This window comes from Pseudonaja textilis, chromosome 2, assembly GCF_049901715.1.
Source record: "Pseudonaja textilis isolate UNSWEBS1 chromosome 2, rPseTex1.2, whole genome shotgun sequence".
In the NCBI taxonomy this organism is placed as follows: Eukaryota; Metazoa; Chordata; class Lepidosauria; order Squamata; family Elapidae; genus Pseudonaja; species Pseudonaja textilis.
Window position 1 is genome coordinate 78029487 of NC_141991.1, and position 21327 is coordinate 78050813.

Here is a 21327-nt window from a genome sequence, read left to right on the forward strand (position 1 = left end):
AATCAGCAAGATCATCCAAAAACACAACATTAAGACAGCATTCTGCACAAACAGAAAAATATCCACCATCCTAAGAAACCCTAAAGACAAAATCAAGTTAGAAAACCAAGGAGTATACGAAATCCCTTGCACCGCCTGTCCCACCACATACATCGGACAAACTAACAGAAGAATAAGTGCACGCACTGAAGAACACAAGAACTCAATCAAAAAAGAAGAACCGACCTCTTCCCTGGTCCAACACCTCAAAGCCACAGGACATGAGATTGACTTTAAAAATACCAGAACTTTCGCCAAAACTGAACACTTCAACAACAGAATAATCAGAGAAGCCATAGAGATAGAAAAACGCCCACACAGCATGAATAAACAAGATGATACCTCCCGCCTACCAGCCATTTGGAAACCCGCCCTCATTAGCAAATGAGTACTTAACATGAAGAATGACACCAGACCCACACCCATGAGGGCCACACAAGATGCTACCACACTTCCACGTAGAAAGCAGACTCACACCCACACAGATGATAAGACACGACCACGGACTAGAAGCCGTACTGGAGCTACATCACTACCCGCTTCAAACCCCTACGTGAAACCCCATACATGAAGCGAACGGACGCCCACCATGAAGATGTGGCACGACCACGAAGCCAAACAACAGGATCACAGCTCACCAGCTCAAATCCCCCAGCAACTAAGACTAACCTGAGCACAACTAAGCCCCCACCTGAACAGAACACACCCCCAACCAATCAGAACACAGCAAAACCCCCAACCAATGAGAACACACCCCCACCCAATCAGAACACAGCCAAGCCCCCACCCAATTAAGTCACACCCCACTAGCAGTTAAAAGGAAGAAGCAGCTGCAAGCTCACATTACTCCGAGAAGCACAAAGCCGAAGACACAAGCCTGAAGATGACGAATGAGATTTCGTCAAAATGTTGCCAAGATACTTCCAATTTTACGCGGGAGAAAACCCAAATAACCAAAGATCCACATATGTGTGTGTGTGCGTGTGTGTTTGTGTGTGTGTGTGGTATTCAGCTTTGTTCGGGTATTTTCCCATGTCATTATAGTTGTGCTTTTAAAGTTGTATTGTGTTCCTTGAACACAATACAGAAGCCTGATGATGGCAGATGAGATTCTGCCGAAACCTTGCTACAACTTTAAAAGCACAACTATAATGACGTGGGAAAATACCCAAACAAACCTGAATACCATACATGTAAGTATCTGCGAAAACTTAAGAAAACACACACACATACACACACACATATATACATATGTATATTGGGTCTTATTCAGTACAAAGTTCTACCATCCTTTAAAAAATGTATCATTTTTCACATTTTTAAAGAAAAATCATCATCATCATCATCATCATCATCATCAAGTTGTAAAACTTAAAATAACAGGATCTGGTAGCATATGGGGTTTTTCAAGTACAAGGGATAATCAAGAGAAATGTATTTCCTTTAAATCAAGAATACTAATTAATGGCATTTACCTGATTAAAGGTTTTGAATACGAATTCTCTGAATATAGCATCTCTTTCAGTGAGCTCAGTCCAGCCAGCAGCTTTAAGATCATATAAAGCTTGGTTCCTTTCTTCGGTGCTCAACCAGCTAGATTGTGAAGACTATGATGTCAAAGAAAGAAGAAAAATGCACCATAAACCTATGTTAACCATACAGAGGCTTATTAGATTAAAAAGACCACATTGCATTTATTATTTGCAATCATACTGGTTGTGTCTTCACAAATAGAATTGTACAGATTGATTCTGCTCCCTCCCATAAAGTCATATATGGATTCATTCTATTTAGAGTATGAAGTTAAGTAGCATCTAAATTAAAACATCTTGTGCAGCATCTTAGGTAGAAAACAAACATCATTGATACTTGCATTTGAGTAAACATGGTACGTGGTAACTTTGCATTGTTCTAGAGCAGAACAGGTAGGAACAGATGCTGCTATATAAAATTAATAAACATAATCCACTAAAATTGAAAATACTTTTATATTATGTCATACAGGAGAAAAACATGCTCTTAATTCTTTCCCACTGAAATCTGGACACCCAATAACAAATAAAAATTTGACAGACTTCTGAAATTTGCAAAACTAATTTTTTGAGGGAAACCCACCCTAAAGGAGATCTCCCATAGCCCCTTAAGGATTCTACATTACGAAAGTTTGAAACTCTGAGAGAAATAATTCTGGAAAAAGAACAAAGAGATTAAATTACTAGAAAGGAAGAATAGATCTGTAAAAAGTTAAAAAGATAACATTGTCTGGAGAGGTGATTTCTTGGTTCAAGTTATTTTGCTATGGTTCCAGTGGGACAAAAGTGAAAAATATTTTTGGAATGAGAAAATAATCTTACACATAATGCAGCATACTCTGATAAACACATACCGTCATATTATATTTTAGGTAAGCAAAAACTTTTAAAACCTGGCTGACTATTTCATCTATATGGATGGTTTTACATCACCTGCATGTTAGAAGCAGATTTACAAATATTTCTCTCTTGGTAGAGAGAGAAATTTACCACATTCTGAAATATCCAATCTGTGCAACTTGACATCACCTGCTGACTGTAACTCTCCAATTGTAAAGCATAGTAACACAGTATAAAATCTAAAAAACTATGTTTCCTTTGCGTGTTTTAAATTCAAGTTTTTCTGCCTCTTCTCTAGCGACTATTGTAGGTGAATCCACATAGCTATTTATAGGCATCTGTTTTCCGATTGGACAGGCTGCCTATCATCCTGCTTTATTTCTCATTTTTCTCCCAGTTTGGATATATCGATAAATTTAAACTTTTTTAAACCAGATGCAATGAACAATGCATTTACAATATAACTGCCAGGATTTTGTTCAACAATATTAAGAATTCCACAAAACTGGTCCAAGCACTCTCTTAACACTCCCTTCACATTTTTTAATAAGTAACCTTTTATTGTATTAATGCAGAAGGTGAAACAAACAAAATGTTAAAAAAGTATGATATTTATGTAGTTACTTACTAAGCACATCTAAATTATATTAAAGTAACCCAAATATCTTTACAATCCCCAAGGTATGTCACAACTTTTGAGCACCCCTAGTGTTTGGAAATTGGAAGCTGAAAAATTTGACACACCCTGGTTATATTCTTCATTAACAAGAACAATGATCACAATCGCATACACTTATCCAAATCTTTACATCTGGATGATCCACAAGACACATTTACTGAGGTTAGAATGATGAACAAAGTTTGTGCTTTTTAGGTGGCATTCCAATATAATGCCTCTGTATATTTCTATATAATCATAGATTTTCTGTTTTCCAGAAGCCTGGTGCTAAAACAGCAAATGTTTGGTCTAAGTGTGCTAACCATGAATGTTACCAACACATAACATTTGAAAGAAAAATATAGACAGGTTGAACTGCCGTTTTTTTTTCTCAGCTACTGGATAGCTGGAAAGGAGTGATGCCTGAAAGCATTATTTGTAATCCTTGGCAAAAACCTTTGCAAAGAATAATTTATTGGCAAATAAATTATCCTTGCCAGTCATGCAGGATAAAAACAATGATTATAAAAAGACATGCATATCTTCAGAGATGCTTTGCACATGTGGTGGAATTAAGGAGTAGCAGAACTCACAGTCTGCAATTCAACAGAGAAAGAGAGAGAGTTTACTTTTCTCTCTTCTTATTGCTGGAGTTTACTTCTGAGTGGAAGTAAATAAAACTGTAATGTTAGAAACCAAGAAAAAACAAATCTAAGTTCCTAAGTTACAGAAGAATCTTTTATTTTGAACTGGCTTTTGAAGTCAAACTAAACATTTTGGGAGGTGAAATTAGGTTATTTAATGAAGTTAAAAATAAAATGATAAAACAAACTAGAATTCATATTCAGCCATGAATTTAGAAATGATTTAAGAAGAATGCCTGGAGTAGTTAGATTTAATATGTATTCTAATTTGTTTTTAACATCTCATTTTACATAATTCACTACCTTCTATTTCTACAGTTTATAAACACTAAACAGTAAATAAACTTCCCATCAATCAATTTTCTCAAAGGAAAATACTAACAGCACTTCTTCAGCACAATCTGGCATTCAAACAAATTAAACATTTCAAATAAATCAGATTAAACATCACAAATCTCTGAAATTCAATTGAAACTTCAGACATATATGTAAAGTGGACAATTTTAGAAACTCCAATCCTATGAATTTGAATAATTACATTTGTTATACACAAATAACATTTTGTCCACTAGGTGGCACTATATTTCAAATGTAAGTTCTTATTCAAGGTGAGATAGAATTTAAACTTTCTAAACAAGAAATAATAGAGATGTTAAATTATATAAACAAAAATTAGGAATAATCATATGGTAAATAATATAATAAAGAAAGCAGAGTTAACATAATTATATATCAAGTAAATTCTTTATTTAACCTTACTGAAAAGACATTTATATAATTAATAATATTTTTACTGATTATGTAATGTCGATATCCCACATTTATATTTGCAATTATTATTTACTAATGGATGGAAATTCAGCATGAATCAATTTAAAAAGATAAATTTCACGAGTTACCAAGATACAATCGAAAAGCTTCTTCATATTTGCAAAGTTAAAAGAATCAATTATTTTTACATGATTAAAATATTATAGAATAAAATACATGATGAAAACATGTGCAGTAATACTTCACTATTAAACAAATTAATTGCCTATTAAAAGGTGAACAATACAGTAATAATCAACAAGCTTATAGTCTGAAAATGACTAATGAATTATTTCTATTTTTTAATAATTAGTATATAACATAAATACCATTAATATTAGATGTTGCTGAAATACTAACATTTATTTTAAGAAAATAATGCCTATTTATTAAGGAACAAAGTATTGGGGCATCGGGTCTTTTTGTAGTTTGACTGATTTTAACATATAGCTAGTCTTCAACTCAAGACTGTGATAGAGTCTGCCCATTAATCACATACTGTGACAACTGTTAAGTGAAGCTCCATGATCACCTCACTTATGAAGCCCCCACCCCTATTCTCAGTCATTAAACAAGCATGCAAGTTGTTAAGCAGAGCATGGGGTGCCTCAGAGGCAACCTGGGAAGTCTAGCCCAGCCCGTGCCACAGGCCTCCCAAAGCCTCTCCACCTTGAGGCACCTCATGCTTCGTTTCTGGCCTGAGACTCTGCAGGCCTTGAGCTTGCCTCCCATCCCACAGGGCCCCACATCCATCTCCTCTCTTTTTGAAGAGCTCTGGAGCTCACTGAGCAGGGTGGCACAATCTGGAAGCAGACCCATTGAATTGTGGCCACTAGGAAAATGGCATCCGATTCCAGAATGCTTCCCTGACATGAACAACTTGCCTCCAGAAGTTGTGAATGCTCCAATACTAGAAGTTTTTGAGAAGAAATTGGACAACCATTTGTTTGAAATGGTAGAGGGTTTCCTGCCTAAAAAGGGGTTGGACTAGAAGACCTCCAAGGTCCCTTCCAACTCTTGTTATTCTATTCTGAGCATTCCGCAGCATGGTGGAATGCTGTGAGGCTTCATTAGGGAAGCAAAACAAGTTGTTCCCTTTCCCTAACTCTAACTCCAGTGCTCTTAGAAAAGTGAGGACGACGAAGTGGAGGTCAGTGGTGGAAGGGAGTTAAGTGGTTGGTCATAAGGGGACTCTGCAGCAGCTGTAACTTCAGGACTGGATTCTAAGCAGCTTTTTTGGGGGGTGGGGGTGGGATCTACCATATGTTCACTAAGCAACCAATCATAAGTAGAGGACTATTTGTAGTCCATGTGTTTTTCCTGAATATAAATAATATCACACAATATCACTTTCAAAAAAGGGTAAAAACCAGACAAAATAAATTGTTAAGAATGTAGAGATAATTTGGAAAGGAAGATATGTCCATTATCTTTTTTTAATTTTTCCAGACTTATCGTCTGCATGCCATTTAATATTAACTACTAATTCTACCTGAGTAACCGATAATGGAGATCGAATCGATTGGCCTATGGAGCTATTTTACTTTTCTTGGATGGTTTCAAATGTCTACTTTTATTCACTTACCATCTTTAACCAGTTATGTGATGCAATCATAGATCATGGGTCATATATGGCTTTTTGTTAATTGTTGACATTTCAATGTCCACTCACCATTCCTTTTTTATGTTGTAATTTCTACTTCCTCTTTAGCAATTCTTTCCTGGAAAACCATGTCAAACTATTGGGCTCTATGCTTATTTTGAGTCTATGCTTATTTGGAAGTTTTCTCCTACATATTTTTAGAAGTCGGTATATTTTGCAAAATGTGAAATAAAAAAGCAGTATTTCCTTTTTAAGAATAACCTGGTATAAAATATAAAGCAAAATCAAATTTTCAGTTTGAAATATGTAACTTAGATTAACAGATCAAATAATCCATAAATCTTATTAGATTTCAGAACCACCAATTGCAAGTCTTAGACTCACACTCTGAGAATATATTTAAGAAAATGTATTAGAGATTCTTGGGTTTGTACGCTAGCTATTATTAATAGCTTCCTACATTGTCATTACTTCAATGTCTGCTGTTCAATGCATGCCTTGAACTTCATTCTTGAATTTCAACACTAATGCACTGCTTGTTTGCCAGCTGAATACACATAGGCTTGCAATCTGTTCCTGAATTCAAGGTTACTTAAAGTAACTATTGGGCCATTAATACAGAAAGTGTCATATCACAACTTCACCATTTCTATTCAGCTGTTTGGAAAACAAGTTGTGATTATTCCAGTTAAAGTTCATCACATTACTTGATGCACAATCTTCTAAGGTGTGTGTGTGTGTGTGTGTGTAAAACAGACAAGGAACAATATACTGAACAAAAAAACCTGACCTTGATTACATTAACCATATAATAATTTAGACAAATAAGCAAATTATATGGCCACATGTGAGAAGTCTGCATCCATCTAACACAGAGACCCCCAACTTTTGGGGCACCAGGCACCAGCTTTGTGGAGAGAGGTTTTTCCACAGACCAGAAGGGGCATGGTTTCATGTGCTGCCTGCATCCCAGAGGCTCTGCTTGTTGCATGGCCCGGTTTCTGGCATGCCATGGCCCAATGCCAGTCCACAAATTGGGGGTTGGGGACCCCAATCTAACAGATTCTTAAAGATGTGATTCATAAGAATGTAGACATATAAAGGTTACTTTTAAATAATTTTATTCGGAATCATATTCCATTTTTTAGCACATGTTAGATTGCAAATTGTGTGCATTGCCAGATGCTTACTTGGGAATTAGCTCTAAGTGGGATTTCATTTTGTATAAACAAGCACTAGATCACTATGTAAAAAAATTCTCATTAGTTTGCCAAACTAGAATGAATTTATACTTGCCTAATCTGCTGTTACTATGCATAACTTGTCATAATAAGCAAAGCAATTGGTAGTCACTTGATTGTAGGAAAACTGACCATCACAGATGAGATGCTACAGGTACAAGTAATAGTACCTGTAGCACTAGTCTGCTGTTTAATACTAGCCTTCATTAAACAAAATCTGTAAGGAAAAAAGAATCAATCTGGCATTTAAAAGTTTTTTTTAATCGTAATTTTATCTGGCCTATTTTCCACAAAAACATGCATAATAAATGTGTTCATTTAAGATGCTCCAATATCTTTTGCTGCAAGAGCAATGATTATCCCTATGAAAGCTTTTGTAAGATCAAACAACCATTTACTAAGCAGAGAAATATTGGGAGCCAATCAACAACACAAAAAGCCTTTGTTGTGAAGATGATACTTTTGTCCTGCCTTTTTTATTGATAACTGGTTAACATACCTAAATTATTAGTATTATGTATTAAATTTGTACACTGCTCACTCCACGATGACTGTTTCGTTTCACCCGGAGGCATAGGAGCAGAACCTGAAAGCCGATCTGATCTAAGAATTAAGCTGGTAGGATAATCCATAAGGGGAACTGAGCTACCTACTCTTTCTGTATTTAGATGTAGGATCCTCCTACCCCGAATCTGAAGCAGTCCCAGCCAGATCCAGGTTTAATGCAAAAGAGCTTCCTGTAAGGAAGATCGTTATCAGGACAAAAAAAGGGAAAGCGCCAATTGCAAACTCTAATATTCGAATTACATGTGCGAGGATCATTTAACGTTCTCTTTGAGCCTCTCTCCCTTGCAAATAAAAAAGGAGCCCAGAGGTCCAAATCTGGATTTCCAGGTCAGCCTTCCCTAAATTGTTCTCGTAAAAGCTTAAAACCGCAGTTAAGAGCTTCAAAGAAAGCAAACCAACATGAGTAAAGGTCACCGGGCCACGTTTTTTACGTGGACGATCCCGATCCATCCCTCCCGCCGCCCCCCCCCCGCCCCCCCATCTGTCAAATCGTTCCGAGGAGGATTTTTCTCCTCTGCTGCTCAGCCGCTCACCATAGCTGAAAAGTTGCTCCGGCCGCCACCGCAGCCCCGGCCTCCCACAGCCACCAGGACCCCTCGCAGGAGCAGCAACAGCCGCCCCAACCCTGACCCGCGGGGACTCAGCATGGCTCAGCGGGCATCTCCGCCCTCTCCAGCCAGCGCCTGCGCCGCGGCCGCCCCAAAAATGTTTGGCGGCCGCTAGGGGGAGCCTCTCGTCGCCGTCCTACGCAGGTGCTCCCCGGCCTGCGCAGATCTTTGCTGGGAGGCGCAAGTCGATCCTACCAGGCTGGGTCCCGAAAGTGTGGCGGTCTCTGGTTTTCCCCGAAAGCGCTTCGTTTGAGCCTTTCTCGGATGCCCGAAATGATCGGCTTGAGTTCATTCAGTTCAAGGGCGGGAGCCTTTGGGTATTCTCAGAGTTGGTAGGGATTGAAAAGTGCCTGCATCTCTTTGGGTCTTTACGCTAATTCGGGCAAGTGATCATTTGGCACCTTCCCCGGCGGCAGCTACAGGTGGCGCTTGCAAGGAAAGTTCATAGAAAAAGAATGGGAAGTAGCATTGTCTGAAGCAGAGAAAATATAATTTATCTAGTACTCTGCTGTTTGTACTAAATGCTGCTGAGTTAAGAAACATAATATTCTCAGGGAGCACAAGGAAACGGTAATTACTTTTACAAGCCATTCTATCAGCTCATGTAGTCTTTGTACAAAAATGTTCAGCTATGAGGAAAAAAGCACTTTAGTTATCAAATGTACGAGGAAAATAAGATATGCCTGTATCATCTCTTCCAGATTTTGATTCACTTTTGATTCTGTTTTCTGTCTCATGCACATTTTTGGTATTTTATATTGGTCTCTTATGCTGCCCTTCCAAAGAAGCTTTTAAAAGTTATAATAGTCTACCATGAATGGATTTATTATGAAATAACAGCTCTAAAGATTTAATGTAGCCACAATACCATAACTATCCATGTTATAGGTTATTCTTTTAATTTCTGTTGATTCAAATTCTTACAAACACAAACATCAAAACAAAAAAACACAATTAAAAAGGCAATGTCCATGAAAGTATACATACATTTACATCCATACTTAATTTAAACAGCACAGTATCGTGCATGAAATTATATTTCCTCTTTCCAACCTACTGTGACATTGTTTTATGTCCTTTTAAAATACTGAAGCATGTCTCCATTTCTAGTAAAAATGACATGAAGATTAGGATATATTAAATGTTTTCTTAATTCTATCCATTTCAATCAAATACTGTGATCAAAGCACAAATGTGAAGGTGTCAATAACTTACACATTTATCAAATTGCATTAAATTTTCAAAAAGTGTATCTCAAAGCTAAGGATTGTTTCTAAACCCAATTGACACTTAAATGTATTATTTTCATTCTACAATCGTACACACCTGCAGTTATTTTGAAGGTGTATAAGAATTTCTACAGTAGGAAGCAGAGATATGTTCACTCTATCAAGATTATCAGGCCACTTTATATTTATATATATACATACATACACACACACACACATACACGCGCGCGCCATTAAAATGGATTCTGCAGAGTATAGATTCTATAGGGTAAAGCTGTCCCATCACCATTTAATTAACCAACTGCAGTGTTCACTGTTGAACTTTAAGAAATTTCTCCTGAATGATAGTGCTATTTTTAATATGCAATAAACTTAACAGGACTTGAGTTCATAAGACATTGAGGAATTCACTAGTTTATCAACTTATTCTAAAAGCAGATAGTACTCAAATCACATATCATTCCTGATGCTCCTGATCATGACCAGGTATTAACCAGCGGATGCTCTCTGTCCGAATAGTAGCATACATGATGAAGCTGATAAGAAACAATAAAGAAAATAAGAGGAGCCAATCTATTCCTTTACTCTGTGTGCTAGGCAGGGGACCAACATGATCTTCCATGCTCACCATCACATCAGATTTAGGTTGTATACCTGAAATGAAATATCAAATTATTACTTTGATGCAAGATGAGGCACCATAAATCATTTAGCTATTTGCATGTGTAAACCTCCATTTTCTAGCTTGAAAATAGCATACTTGTTATCATCCGCTAAGACATTTACTAGACTTTAAAATTTATTCACTGAAGTAAAAATATATTTCCAGCAAAACTATTAATGTTACCTATTTAATTCTATTTCCATTTCATTGTTAAGAACTCTTGCAGCCTCAAGAACAGTAAGTTTGTGTTTTCATAATTTCCATAATATATACTTGATTAGCCTGTTTTATTTCCTCGTGTTACCAGGGGAAGGTGAAAGAAAATAAACAGGCAATCATCCGGGTCTAAAATCATATCAGTAAAGGGAATAGTGCCATGATTTTTTCTCTCCTTCAAGGGGCAGTGAAGAAAAATATTTTATATATTTATTTAAAACATTCATATAGTCACCCATCTTTCAACCAACTCCAGATCAAAAATACTGCTTCTATCTTAGCTTTCCCAATTATTTGCTACAGCATGTAGAGAAAGTAGTAGTTTTATCCTCTCTTGTGGATAAAGGAAAGCTGAGAAAACCTGGTTTCTTTCCTTGTTAACATGAAGAGAAATATCTACAGAAAAAAATACCTTTCTTGCATTCACCCTCAGTTCTCAAATATGCAATCCCCAAATAATCAAAAGAATCATAAGCAATAACTCCTGCTGTCACAGAGGAACTGAAATATATGTACGTAACCAATATTATAGTATGATATTAACATTGATCTTTGATGCCAAAGTATGTTTATATTATCCAAATAAGGCTTCTGAGAAGCAAATGACAGGATGTCAAGATCTTCAGCAGAACCAAAATCACCAGAAGTAGAATATTATTTGTCTAGCTAGGACTGCAACCTTATTTTGTATTCATCCAAAATCTTAAGTCTTGACCATAAAACTGCTGCCACTACCTTCCTTACTGGAGACGAAACAATAATGTTGCTGGAAAGAATAAGTATTTACTAGAGTTAGACAGGGCTATATCAATTCTCCCAATTTATAGTTCATCTTACCAGTCTGATTAAAAATAAATGCTTTCAGTGTTTCCAGAGTTCTATCTGTATGGTTAAATCTTGCCATTGGCTTAGCACCTTGAAAAAGGAGGATATTAGGAACAGCCACAGTTCCAAACCGAGTTGATAAACTGCAAACAGTAAAGCAGAAGAATCAGTTTTGCTAAACAAATTTTTGATTTAAAAATTTATAAAAACTAGCTCTCAGTTATTCTTCATTAAACTAGAATCACCATGTAAAACAAAAACAAAAAAAGTGAGTAGGGAGCACTGGGTGGTCAGAAAGTATTCCCTGCCGTTACGTGTCATTATTACTTTATTACATTACATTATTATTATTGTAAAGACACGTTATGAATGTATAAAACAAAGTTAACAATTATCATTCAGAAAAAAATAAAATTTACCTGCTATGTTGGGAGGCATCCAAGGCCAAGAAATGTAGTGTTGGGAACACTCGTGGCAGACAATTAAAATGAGGAGCCAAATTGGCAGAAAAACGACACCAAGGGGTATAAAATAAGACCAAAGTGCAGTCACTGCCATTTGGATTTAAAAATTCCATTAAATCCTAAAATGAGATTAAAAAATAATTTTAAAAACCAAGTGCTACTCAGAAAAGCAAAGAAGTGCCTCTACATGAAAGTTCTAACTAACCATTCTATTATAAAACATGTTTCAAACTTGAACAATAACCATAGTATGAATTCATTAAATTGATCACATGCCATTGTAAAGTTTTAGCGACCACATGGATTTTTTCATGATGATATGTAGAATGAATTTGAGAGCTCTAATTTCCTAATTTTAAAAGTAAACATGCATACTGGCCAGCTAGTTTATTATATATTTTGAATATCCGTTATTGAATAGTTTCCTGCAAGAAGACAGACACAATCAAACCCATAAAATCTTGTGATAGTTTGATATTGACAATAGCCTTCAAGAGTAAACACATAACAAGAAATCCATATTCCTTAAATCCAAATAATAGAACATAAGAAGTGTGCTGTATCAAATTAAAAGCTATCTAAATCCAATAATGCAGTCAATTCACACAGAAGGTAACAAAATGCCTTTGGAATAGCAATCAGTATGCAGAACTACATTGCCTCCAATATCGCAGATGACATTCATTTTTTTTTGATAACTCAAATATTCTATGAAATAAATACTATCCTTCATAAACATCTTTCTTAACAATTTTAGGAACAACAATGCATTCCTAGGAGATTAAAGTTGGATCAGTTGAAATACCAATCTTCAGATTTGATGAAAAAAAGTTCAGAAAAAAACAAAATAGAATCCATCATCTTTATTCTCAGAATCATTTTACGTGGTTATACCTCTCAAGTTGCATAGCATTGTGTTCTGTAGATTGCTGACAGTAAGAAAAAAAAGCATATATCCAAAATTAGTAGGATAATATTTAGCTCAGTTAACATGCTTCTCTATGTACGCTAAAAATCCAAGGGCTGCATTCACATAACGCCTTGTGGACTAGTTTTAAAGTTGATTTTTTGTGTGTGTGACTTGGTAAAAAAAAACCCACCAGGTTATGTGGTTAGGCTATTGTTCAATGTTTTATTCACAACAGGGATTAACTGAATAACCATTTCAGTTATATTATGCGAAGTCAATTTGACATTCCAGTTCATGAGCTCCTTCTCTTAATAGGAATACTGCCGTTCCATTAATCTAAAAAAACAACCCCAGATTCAACATCATGCAAATTAAACAGGTACTGTAATACAAATTAAGTACTATAATAACATAAAGAGACACATTTTTACTCTAGTCTACTGTTTCTCAACCTTGACCATTTTAAGATGTGTGGACTTCACCTCCAGAAGTCCCCAGCCAGCAATAGACTTCTGGGTGTTTAAGTCCACACATCTTAAAGTGCCAAGGTTAAGGAACACAGCTGTAGTCCTATCCAGACCCTACTTTAGCTGCACCTAAGCAAGACCATTGTTGTCAGCCCAAATTGCCAACCTTCAGCTTAAGGAGAAATACATCAGAAATATATCACTTACTTGGGAAACATTCAAAATCTGTAATGTGAAATTTGTCATTCCTGTAATGTTTCTTTCTTCACAGTTCACTTTTGGGGTTTTCATACCATCTGTGTTATTTGAGTCCTCTGCTGATGAAGGATGCACTGCTTCCAGCACTACTGCTGGATGTACTACTGGCTCTTGTGCATGAGATCCTTGCTGAGATACAGACGCCATGTTATTCGTAAGGCATTCACCATCTGCTGATGCATCGCAAGTACCAGTGTCTGCTTCAGAGAGATGTGTCTCCTTTGTGGCGCTTGGAATAACCGACAATACAACATGATGGTCCGCAAGGCGGCTACCACTCATCATGGCATCAGCAATTTCTGCAGTCCTATACTGTACCGATTCTCTGTGTCCATTACTGCCTGAATGGACAGAGCTGCTTTCCAGATTTAATGGTGAGGAAGTTTCACTCAGCTCTTCTGATAGCAGGTCAGAAGTTTCGTCTGTTTCTGCTGCAAAATACACATACATACAGGTATACATATAGATAGAAATACACATCATTTAAAGTGTCATGCAGCATAATCACACATCCTTAATTTGCTCAAAGTGAGAATCCAGCTATAACTATTATTAACTTACTAATCCATAATGGTTAACGCTTTCCGTTTTGTGTCCATCTCTGCCAAATACATGATTCAACAGCATTTAAATAGAGCAAGAGACGTAGGATTAGACACATTCACCTTGCCTTTACTCTCTTTAACATCAGAAATGAAAACAGGCCCTTATTTCAGGAGAGAGAAGAACAATGCAACCTGAAAACCACGGAAATGCAGAGTGAGCGGAATAAATGTTTGCTATCTGGTTCACCCCGCCGCGGCCTACTTTGGAGAGACGCTGAGGAAGGGGCTCCTTTGCCTCTTTCCCCACCCACGGAAAAACAAACAAACAAAACCACCAGGAAGCCCCTACACGCGTTCAACCAAACGGTCGTCGGGACGGCAGGTGCGTCTGAAAGGCAGTTCTTCCTCAATTCTTTCCTTCCCTCCCTCCCATCCCACTCAATATTGCCATGGCAACCGAACCCTCCTCACCTGCCGCAAGGAAAGCGAGCAGCCAGACCACCCGGAGGTGCCGCCCCCACCCGCGCGAGGCCAAGAGCATCCTCCTCGCAAGGGAGGGGGCCGGCCGTTCTTCCCCCACCACCCAAAAAAACAAACAAAAAAAAAAAACACCGCTAAAAGCCTTGCAAAAGGAACCTAGCCACCAAAGGAGTGCTTCCGGTTGTACTTCCACTTCCGGTTTTGCAGCTCCTGTGTTAAAGTGCTGGGCTGGCTCTTCTTTTGTCTGCAACCCGGATATCGTAGCCTGGGAGGAAGCAAAGGTGGAATTGTATGCTGTTGCCTCCGCGATGTTTTGGGAGGTCCTGTGCTTCCTCTCCCCGGAGGAGTTTTAATAAAAATTGACATAACTTATTTTCCTCGTAAAAAGCGCTTCTTTTCTCAATATTATAATTGCTATACGAAATGGAGAAACGAATGGCTCGACTTTATAAACCCTACAGTGAATCTAGTTCTTTATTTTCACTCTGCGGGATGTGGGGAGAGAAATGTGGTCTTAAGGACCCTAGAACAGGGGTGTCAAATTCAAGACGTAGATCTGGCCCACCGGGCCAGCCCGGAATACAGGACCGGCCTGCGGTGCCTCTGTAAGTGAAAACAGCTCGGAGGGGGCCGCATACGGCCACCCTGCACCCCGTTTTCGGCCACGAAGGTCTCCTGCAACTCTGACAGGAAAAATGGAGCTCGGGGAGTTGGGCCACACCCCATTTTCAGCTGCAACGGCCTCCTGCAGCTCCGTTTTCACTGGCAGAGGGCTATCAAAAACTAAAAACCAACCAAAAGGAGAAATGTTTCTCCTTTTGCATTTGAGCATGCAAAGGGCCAGGAAAGGAGAAAGGGAAAGAGCAAAGACAAAGAAAAAGAAGGGAAGATGGAAGAGAGCAAGGAAGGAAAAATAAGGAAAGAGGGGAAGAAGAATGAAGAGGGAAGGAAAAAGGAAAGAGGGAAGGAAGGATTATAATGAAAGTGAGGAGCCCCCAAGTCCTACCTTAGCACTTGGGCACAAGTGCCCTGACACAAGTGACAATGAGCTGGCCATGCCCACCACGGGCACATGCTGCCCACCCACCCCCCACTTCTCAAAGGTCAAAAACAACCTTGATGCGGCCCTCAATGAAATAGACTTTGACACCCCTGGTCTAGAATTAAAATGACCTGAGAAAATGAAGTTATGTTCCAGTCCAGTTTCAGGCCCATGTTCAGCACAGAAACAGCATTGGCTGCACCTATAGGAAAAGTCAAACCTTCCCGGTCTTGCTTAATATTTCAGTGGCTTTCAGTGCCATTGGTCATGATATCCTTTCAAGCCTTCTCCAAGATTTAGAAGCAGGGAATACTCTATTATATTGGTTATAAGGGTTCCAATCATGGGGAGAAATGCAAGTCTTGGATTTTAATAGGGAGATGCTGCAAAGCCAGATAATTTTCCTATTCAACATCAGCTATATATAAAACCATTGGATGAAATCAGACATTGGCATGGAGTCAAGGTTCACCTATGTGCTGATATTAACATGCCCATGTTGATATCCAGTTGTCTATCTTAACTTCTGACTAAGTTCATGATGCTGTCCAGGAGATTCCATTATTCACTCTCTTCAGTAGTTAGTTTGGAATTGGGGGTTCTCCTTGGGTCTATAGCTCCAGCTTGAGCAGCAGGTAACACCTGTGGCCAAAACATCTTGTATACCAATCACAAACTTTCCTACAATGATAAATATTACTCACTGCAACTTGGGCCGTAGTCACATCTTCATTGGACTACATTACACTGCTCTTGAAGAGCATTCAGAAACTACAGTTGATCCAGAATGCAACAGCTCAGGTAGTGATATAGCTAAAAGTTGTATAGCCTTAGTTTTTAGCTATACAATTTGGGATGAACACCGTTTGAATGGAGTGTGAGTAGGAATGGATTTCCAGAGGAAAAATTGCTGACTACAGGAACCAGGAGCACTACTCAGGTGACCCTGGAGGACACAGATAAACCTCCAAGTGCTTCAATGACCCTCTAAAAGGATGCAAATGACCAGCTGTCCGCAAGGAATATAAATCCTTCCATTCCCCACTATCCTGTCAGAGCTGAAGAAGCTTCTTGGATGAGAAGTGAAATGTTTTCAAAAGAAAAAACAAAGTCCAGTTGCCTGCTGGAAAAGCACCTTTGGGACATGACTGAGAATCTCTACAGACTTTCACGGCTGCTGTTATGTTAATGTTCTATAAACCACCCAGAAATGCTTGGTGAGTGTATGTACAGCATTAAAATTTGAATGAATAAATGACTGAACAAACATTAGACAAACATAAAGAATGTAAAAGTAATATTTGACTCATTAAATAAGCAACTATTGCAAAGCACCCAAGTAATTACCTACCAAAGTCTCACAGGACTCCCAATAAGTTCTTTGGTCATCAGAAAAATGGTGTGATGAACAGTATAAAAATAGGTGGCAAATCTGGAGTCTGCCCCATGAATAAGTTATACAGCAGTTCTTCATTGGGCAGAAGTCCCTGTCTGACCAAAGGAACACATTGCTATTCATTTGGAATGCGGCAAAGGTTTTCACCACCAGCTGAACAGTCTGCTATGGTGTTTCCAGTGGACAACTCTTCCTTTGTATATACCAGGGCTAAGCTTGCGGTGTTTCTTTCAAAGCCAGTGTCTTAACATCTGCAAAGGAAAATACATTTTTTAGTTAAAAACCCCTGGTCCGTGGACTGGCAGAAACTGAGCCATGCAAACTAATGAAGCCCCATCCATAGGATGCAGGTAGCCCACAAAACCATACCCCCTCCACTCTGCGGAAAAACCTCTCTCCATAGAATCAGTCCCTGAAGCCCAAAAGGTTGGGTGCTGCTGCTCTACACCCAACTGTAAAAAAAAAATGGGAAGGAAAGAGGAAAGAAAATGTGTAACCTTAGGATTATGGGATGCATGGCTGCTGCAATTTGTGCAGCAAGGTTGTTGGTGTGTGTGTGTGTGTGTGTGTGTGTTGTCCAATTGCAAGTTAAAACAAAAGTTCAAAAGCTGCTTAGCATGGAAGAAAAAGAGAAGATACAATATTCTGAATATTTGAAACTTTGTTTTTTGATGGGGGAGGGAATTAAGTGACTATGGGAGATTCATGGTTGTTCCAAAAGTGATTTTTTTTCAAGAGGCAACTTGAAAGTCCAATTGCCTCTTGGGAGGGGAAGCACCTTTGGGGAGGGATTAAGTGAAATTCTGCAGAAGAGCACCTTGTATTCAGCAGTAGCCCCAATAGAATGCCAGATTTTGTTGATCTTGATTAGCCTCTTAAGTGCTAAGAGTGGCAAATAGGTTTCAATTTATATCAGGGATTGCTTATTTTGACCCACTGAAAATGTCCCTTGGGCAAACAAATATTATGAGCTGTATTCAACTGATGAAACACCTGAATTATTCCACGTCAGCGTTCAGCATTAAATGACGCACACAGTACTTTATGAGACAGAATAAAGAGATTCTCTTACAAGAAAAGCTTGAAAAGTATTAATTTATTTTCTGAATTCCAATTTTCAGGTCTAGTCAACCTTAAGCATACAAATGCATACAGTTTAATATATGTCTGCACTATTTTAATTCTACCTCTATCTGCTCTGGTAGAAGAGCTTACACATATTGATTACCAATTGGTTTCTGAATCTAGTTCAGAACACACAAATAGGTCATCAAAATCAAACAATCTTATATAAAATTTCACAAGAAACACTTTCAGTTGAAGTATTTCAGATTTTAAATGCAAGAGGCTTTTTCATAGGTTTGTGTAACAAATCAAGGATGCATCTATTTAAGGAATATACTGGGCAGTAACTCTCTGGCATTTTAGATAGGAGGGTTATCCAGTCTTAAATGGAAATGTCAGGAATAAAACCCAGGATGTAATGTAATGTAAAACGAATGCAAATAATGTATTCGAAACAATGAACAACTAGGTCTCCTTTCTCCAAAGGATGTAATGCACCTCTAAAAGTTACAGGGCCCATCTATTAATATAAGACATAAAGGCACATAAAAATTAAATTAAAAATTATCCATCTTGTTCTAATGAAGAATCTAAAAAGAAATACCACTAAAAACTCTCTATTGTGACATTGCAATATTTCTGAAAGGATTTCAGTAATCACAGTGCACAGTTTTTTTAAGCAAAAGGTTCATGTTAGCCATGGAACTGACAATTGACAACCTATTCAAAATATTTTTAAAAAGTGAAAACAGATTTAAAATGAAAGATTAATATTCAATTAATTGATCCATTTCTTTTAAATAATCAACCATTACATTTTTATCACAAATTTACCGTGATGCTCACCCTCTTGCCACTCAATTGATTTCCAGATTTAAAATAAGTCATTTCAAACATCCAAAATACAAGCCACCCATTCATACTTTTGCTGTCACGCACACCTAGTCTCACACATGTACATACAAATATTAATTAGATGGTCACTAAAATCAATAGCTAGTAACATTTGTGGACACTGCCCTTCAATCAGACATTGTAAGAATACATGGGGAGCAGAGCAAAAGAAAAACGTAAAAAGAATTTAGTTCAATATTTTTAATGGATAAAATAAAGAAAACATCAAGCGATTAATAGTTCTTCATTCTCTAAAGTAGGATGGTACTGCATTATTTTATAAATTTAAGACATGAAATTTATGAAAGACAGATGCAATCTATGGCAAAAAATGAAACATTATTTTGTGTTTAAAGTAATTACTTTATTAATAAATATACATCCAAATGATGACATAAGTACAGTTCATGAATACTACTCCATTCCCATACAGACAATTGCACATGAGTAGCTGAGGTTCATGGATGTAAGAACAAAGAGTTATCTAATCAGACTTTTTACACCAGAAGACAGGATGGTGACATTAATGATTTTATTTCTAATAAAATAACCTGTCCATGGAAAAACAAGTCGTGAAAGTGAAAATCTTAAAATAGTCTACAGTATTTAAATATATATATATATTTAAAAATTGTTATGCTATCATAATTTTCAAGATGAAATTGATTACACATTGCAGAACTTAAATTTATCCATTTGGGAGAGGAGACCAAAAGGAAGGGCTTGTTCTAATATTTTCATTATAATAATGAACTATATTTAATATATGTATAATAAAAAGCATTTTGAGTATAAGCAAGTCTAGAAGTTTTGATTGCAAGCAACTGTAGTTGGTGAACTACATGATGCTGCACTGTATATACAGTAATATAAAGTAGAATGACAATTTAGGTAATAATTGTAGAGTTCTCATTCTGAAAGTTTTTGCCTTTCAAATTCTTTTAATGCCCTGACTGTAATCCCTCCTGCCTCGTTGGTCATGGAATTTCCCATCCCATATACATTATTTTCCTGGATTTCTTGTGAAACCAAAAAAATGTGCAATTTATTTTAAATGGCCCATTGCAGAACAAAGATCCTGAAGTTATGAAGTTATGAAACAAAAGTGATTCTTGGTGTAGTAGACAAAGCTGTATTTAGAAAGTACTACTAATACAATAATTTTGAACATATCCAGTGCAAGACTTAAAAAATAGTAGTAAAGTTATTTGGTTCCATAGTTTATGTAAAGTTAGTTAGAAAGTAAACAGCATTTTTTATGTCTTTTAAGTAGTATAGGTCCCTATTAATGCTTAATTATTTATCAAAAGATACAACAAATATCTATATTTAATCAAAAGAAAGATAAAGCACAACATGTAGATGTTTTGAGCAGTGTGAATACACATTAACAATCCTAGCTTATGTATGTAGAGTACAATTTATAGAATATAAAATTATCATTTGCTTTACAAATCATGTATCAATACTATCGAAAGAAAGGATACTCTTCCTTCCCAGTAATAACAAAGCATAGGAATTAACATGCTGTTGCAGTGTTTATCATGACAAGATAGTGTACCAAAAAAGCACAATGTATTCAGAAGATTATATACAGCAGTAGCAAAAATATTTGAATTTATCATTCAAACATCTCAAATCGTTGACTTCTGTTTTCTCTATAGCAAGGCCCTTATGAACTGCAGTAGAAGGTAAAAGCAATTGGAATAAAGAAATGTTCAACAGTGCTCTCCTGGCCTGGTTAATAAATCCAATGAGTATATAACTACCCTTTCTGCCTTTTTTAAACTGTACTAGTCTTTTTAATGGATGTGTTTTTCATTTTATAGATGAGCATAAATTGCTTATTTTCTCAGCATATATTTTCTCAAAATACATAATTCATCACATTAGAACAATAATGCACCTGCCTTACCTCCCAAACCACTGTATGGCATCATCAAACAAACTCATTTGTGAATTTTTAAAAAAAGTATAGCACAAGAAAAACAGGAGGTAAGAAATACAGTTGATTAAAAATACACTTCTGGAATAAGATAAATTTGTATCTTGCCACAAGAGTATGCCTTTTTTTTAGATTTTACATTCAGCTTCTCTCCAAGCAGCTTTTGGGGAAGGGGGAAAAGTGTAACAAAACAGACAATATAGTACAATTTATGTCCTGAGGGAGAATTAGCTCACATTAGCACTGTGTGTCAAAAGTTGCACCTCTGTGGAAAAAAAGACTGATAATTCCAAAGTTTCTCAAGGAAACATGGCTTGATCAAAAATAATACAAAACAATTTAGTAGCAGTTTAGCTGCCTTAACTTACATGACTAAAAAGCCTTC

General features: G+C 37.0%; 2 protein-coding genes across 2 annotated transcripts in view; both read right to left on the reverse strand.

The window, feature by feature from the left end:
- Positions 1-8793, reverse strand: part of PCBD2 (pterin-4 alpha-carbinolamine dehydratase 2) — a 45949-nt gene extending 37156 nt beyond the window's left edge. Inside the window, exons 1-2 of the mRNA XM_026696503.2 lie at positions 8468-8793; positions 1515-1646 (exon numbers count right to left, since the gene is read on the reverse strand). Of these exons, the coding sequence (XP_026552288.1) occupies positions 1515-1646; positions 8468-8581 (246 nt within the window). The 5' untranslated portion in view covers positions 8582-8793. The remainder of the gene's footprint in view (positions 1-1514; positions 1647-8467) is intronic.
- Positions 8794-9420: 627 nt separating this feature from the next.
- On the reverse strand, positions 9421-14788 carry TXNDC15 (thioredoxin domain containing 15). The gene is made up of 5 exons (XM_026696502.2): positions 14592-14788; positions 13525-14006; positions 11896-12059; positions 11489-11619; positions 9421-10425 (listed from the first exon to the last, which is right to left on the reverse strand). Exons 1-5 carry the CDS (start codon positions 14659-14661, stop codon positions 10229-10231), a joined length of 1044 nt encoding a protein of 347 aa, XP_026552287.2. The 5' UTR covers positions 14662-14788; the 3' UTR covers positions 9421-10228.
- Positions 14789-21327: the final 6539 nt, after the last annotated feature.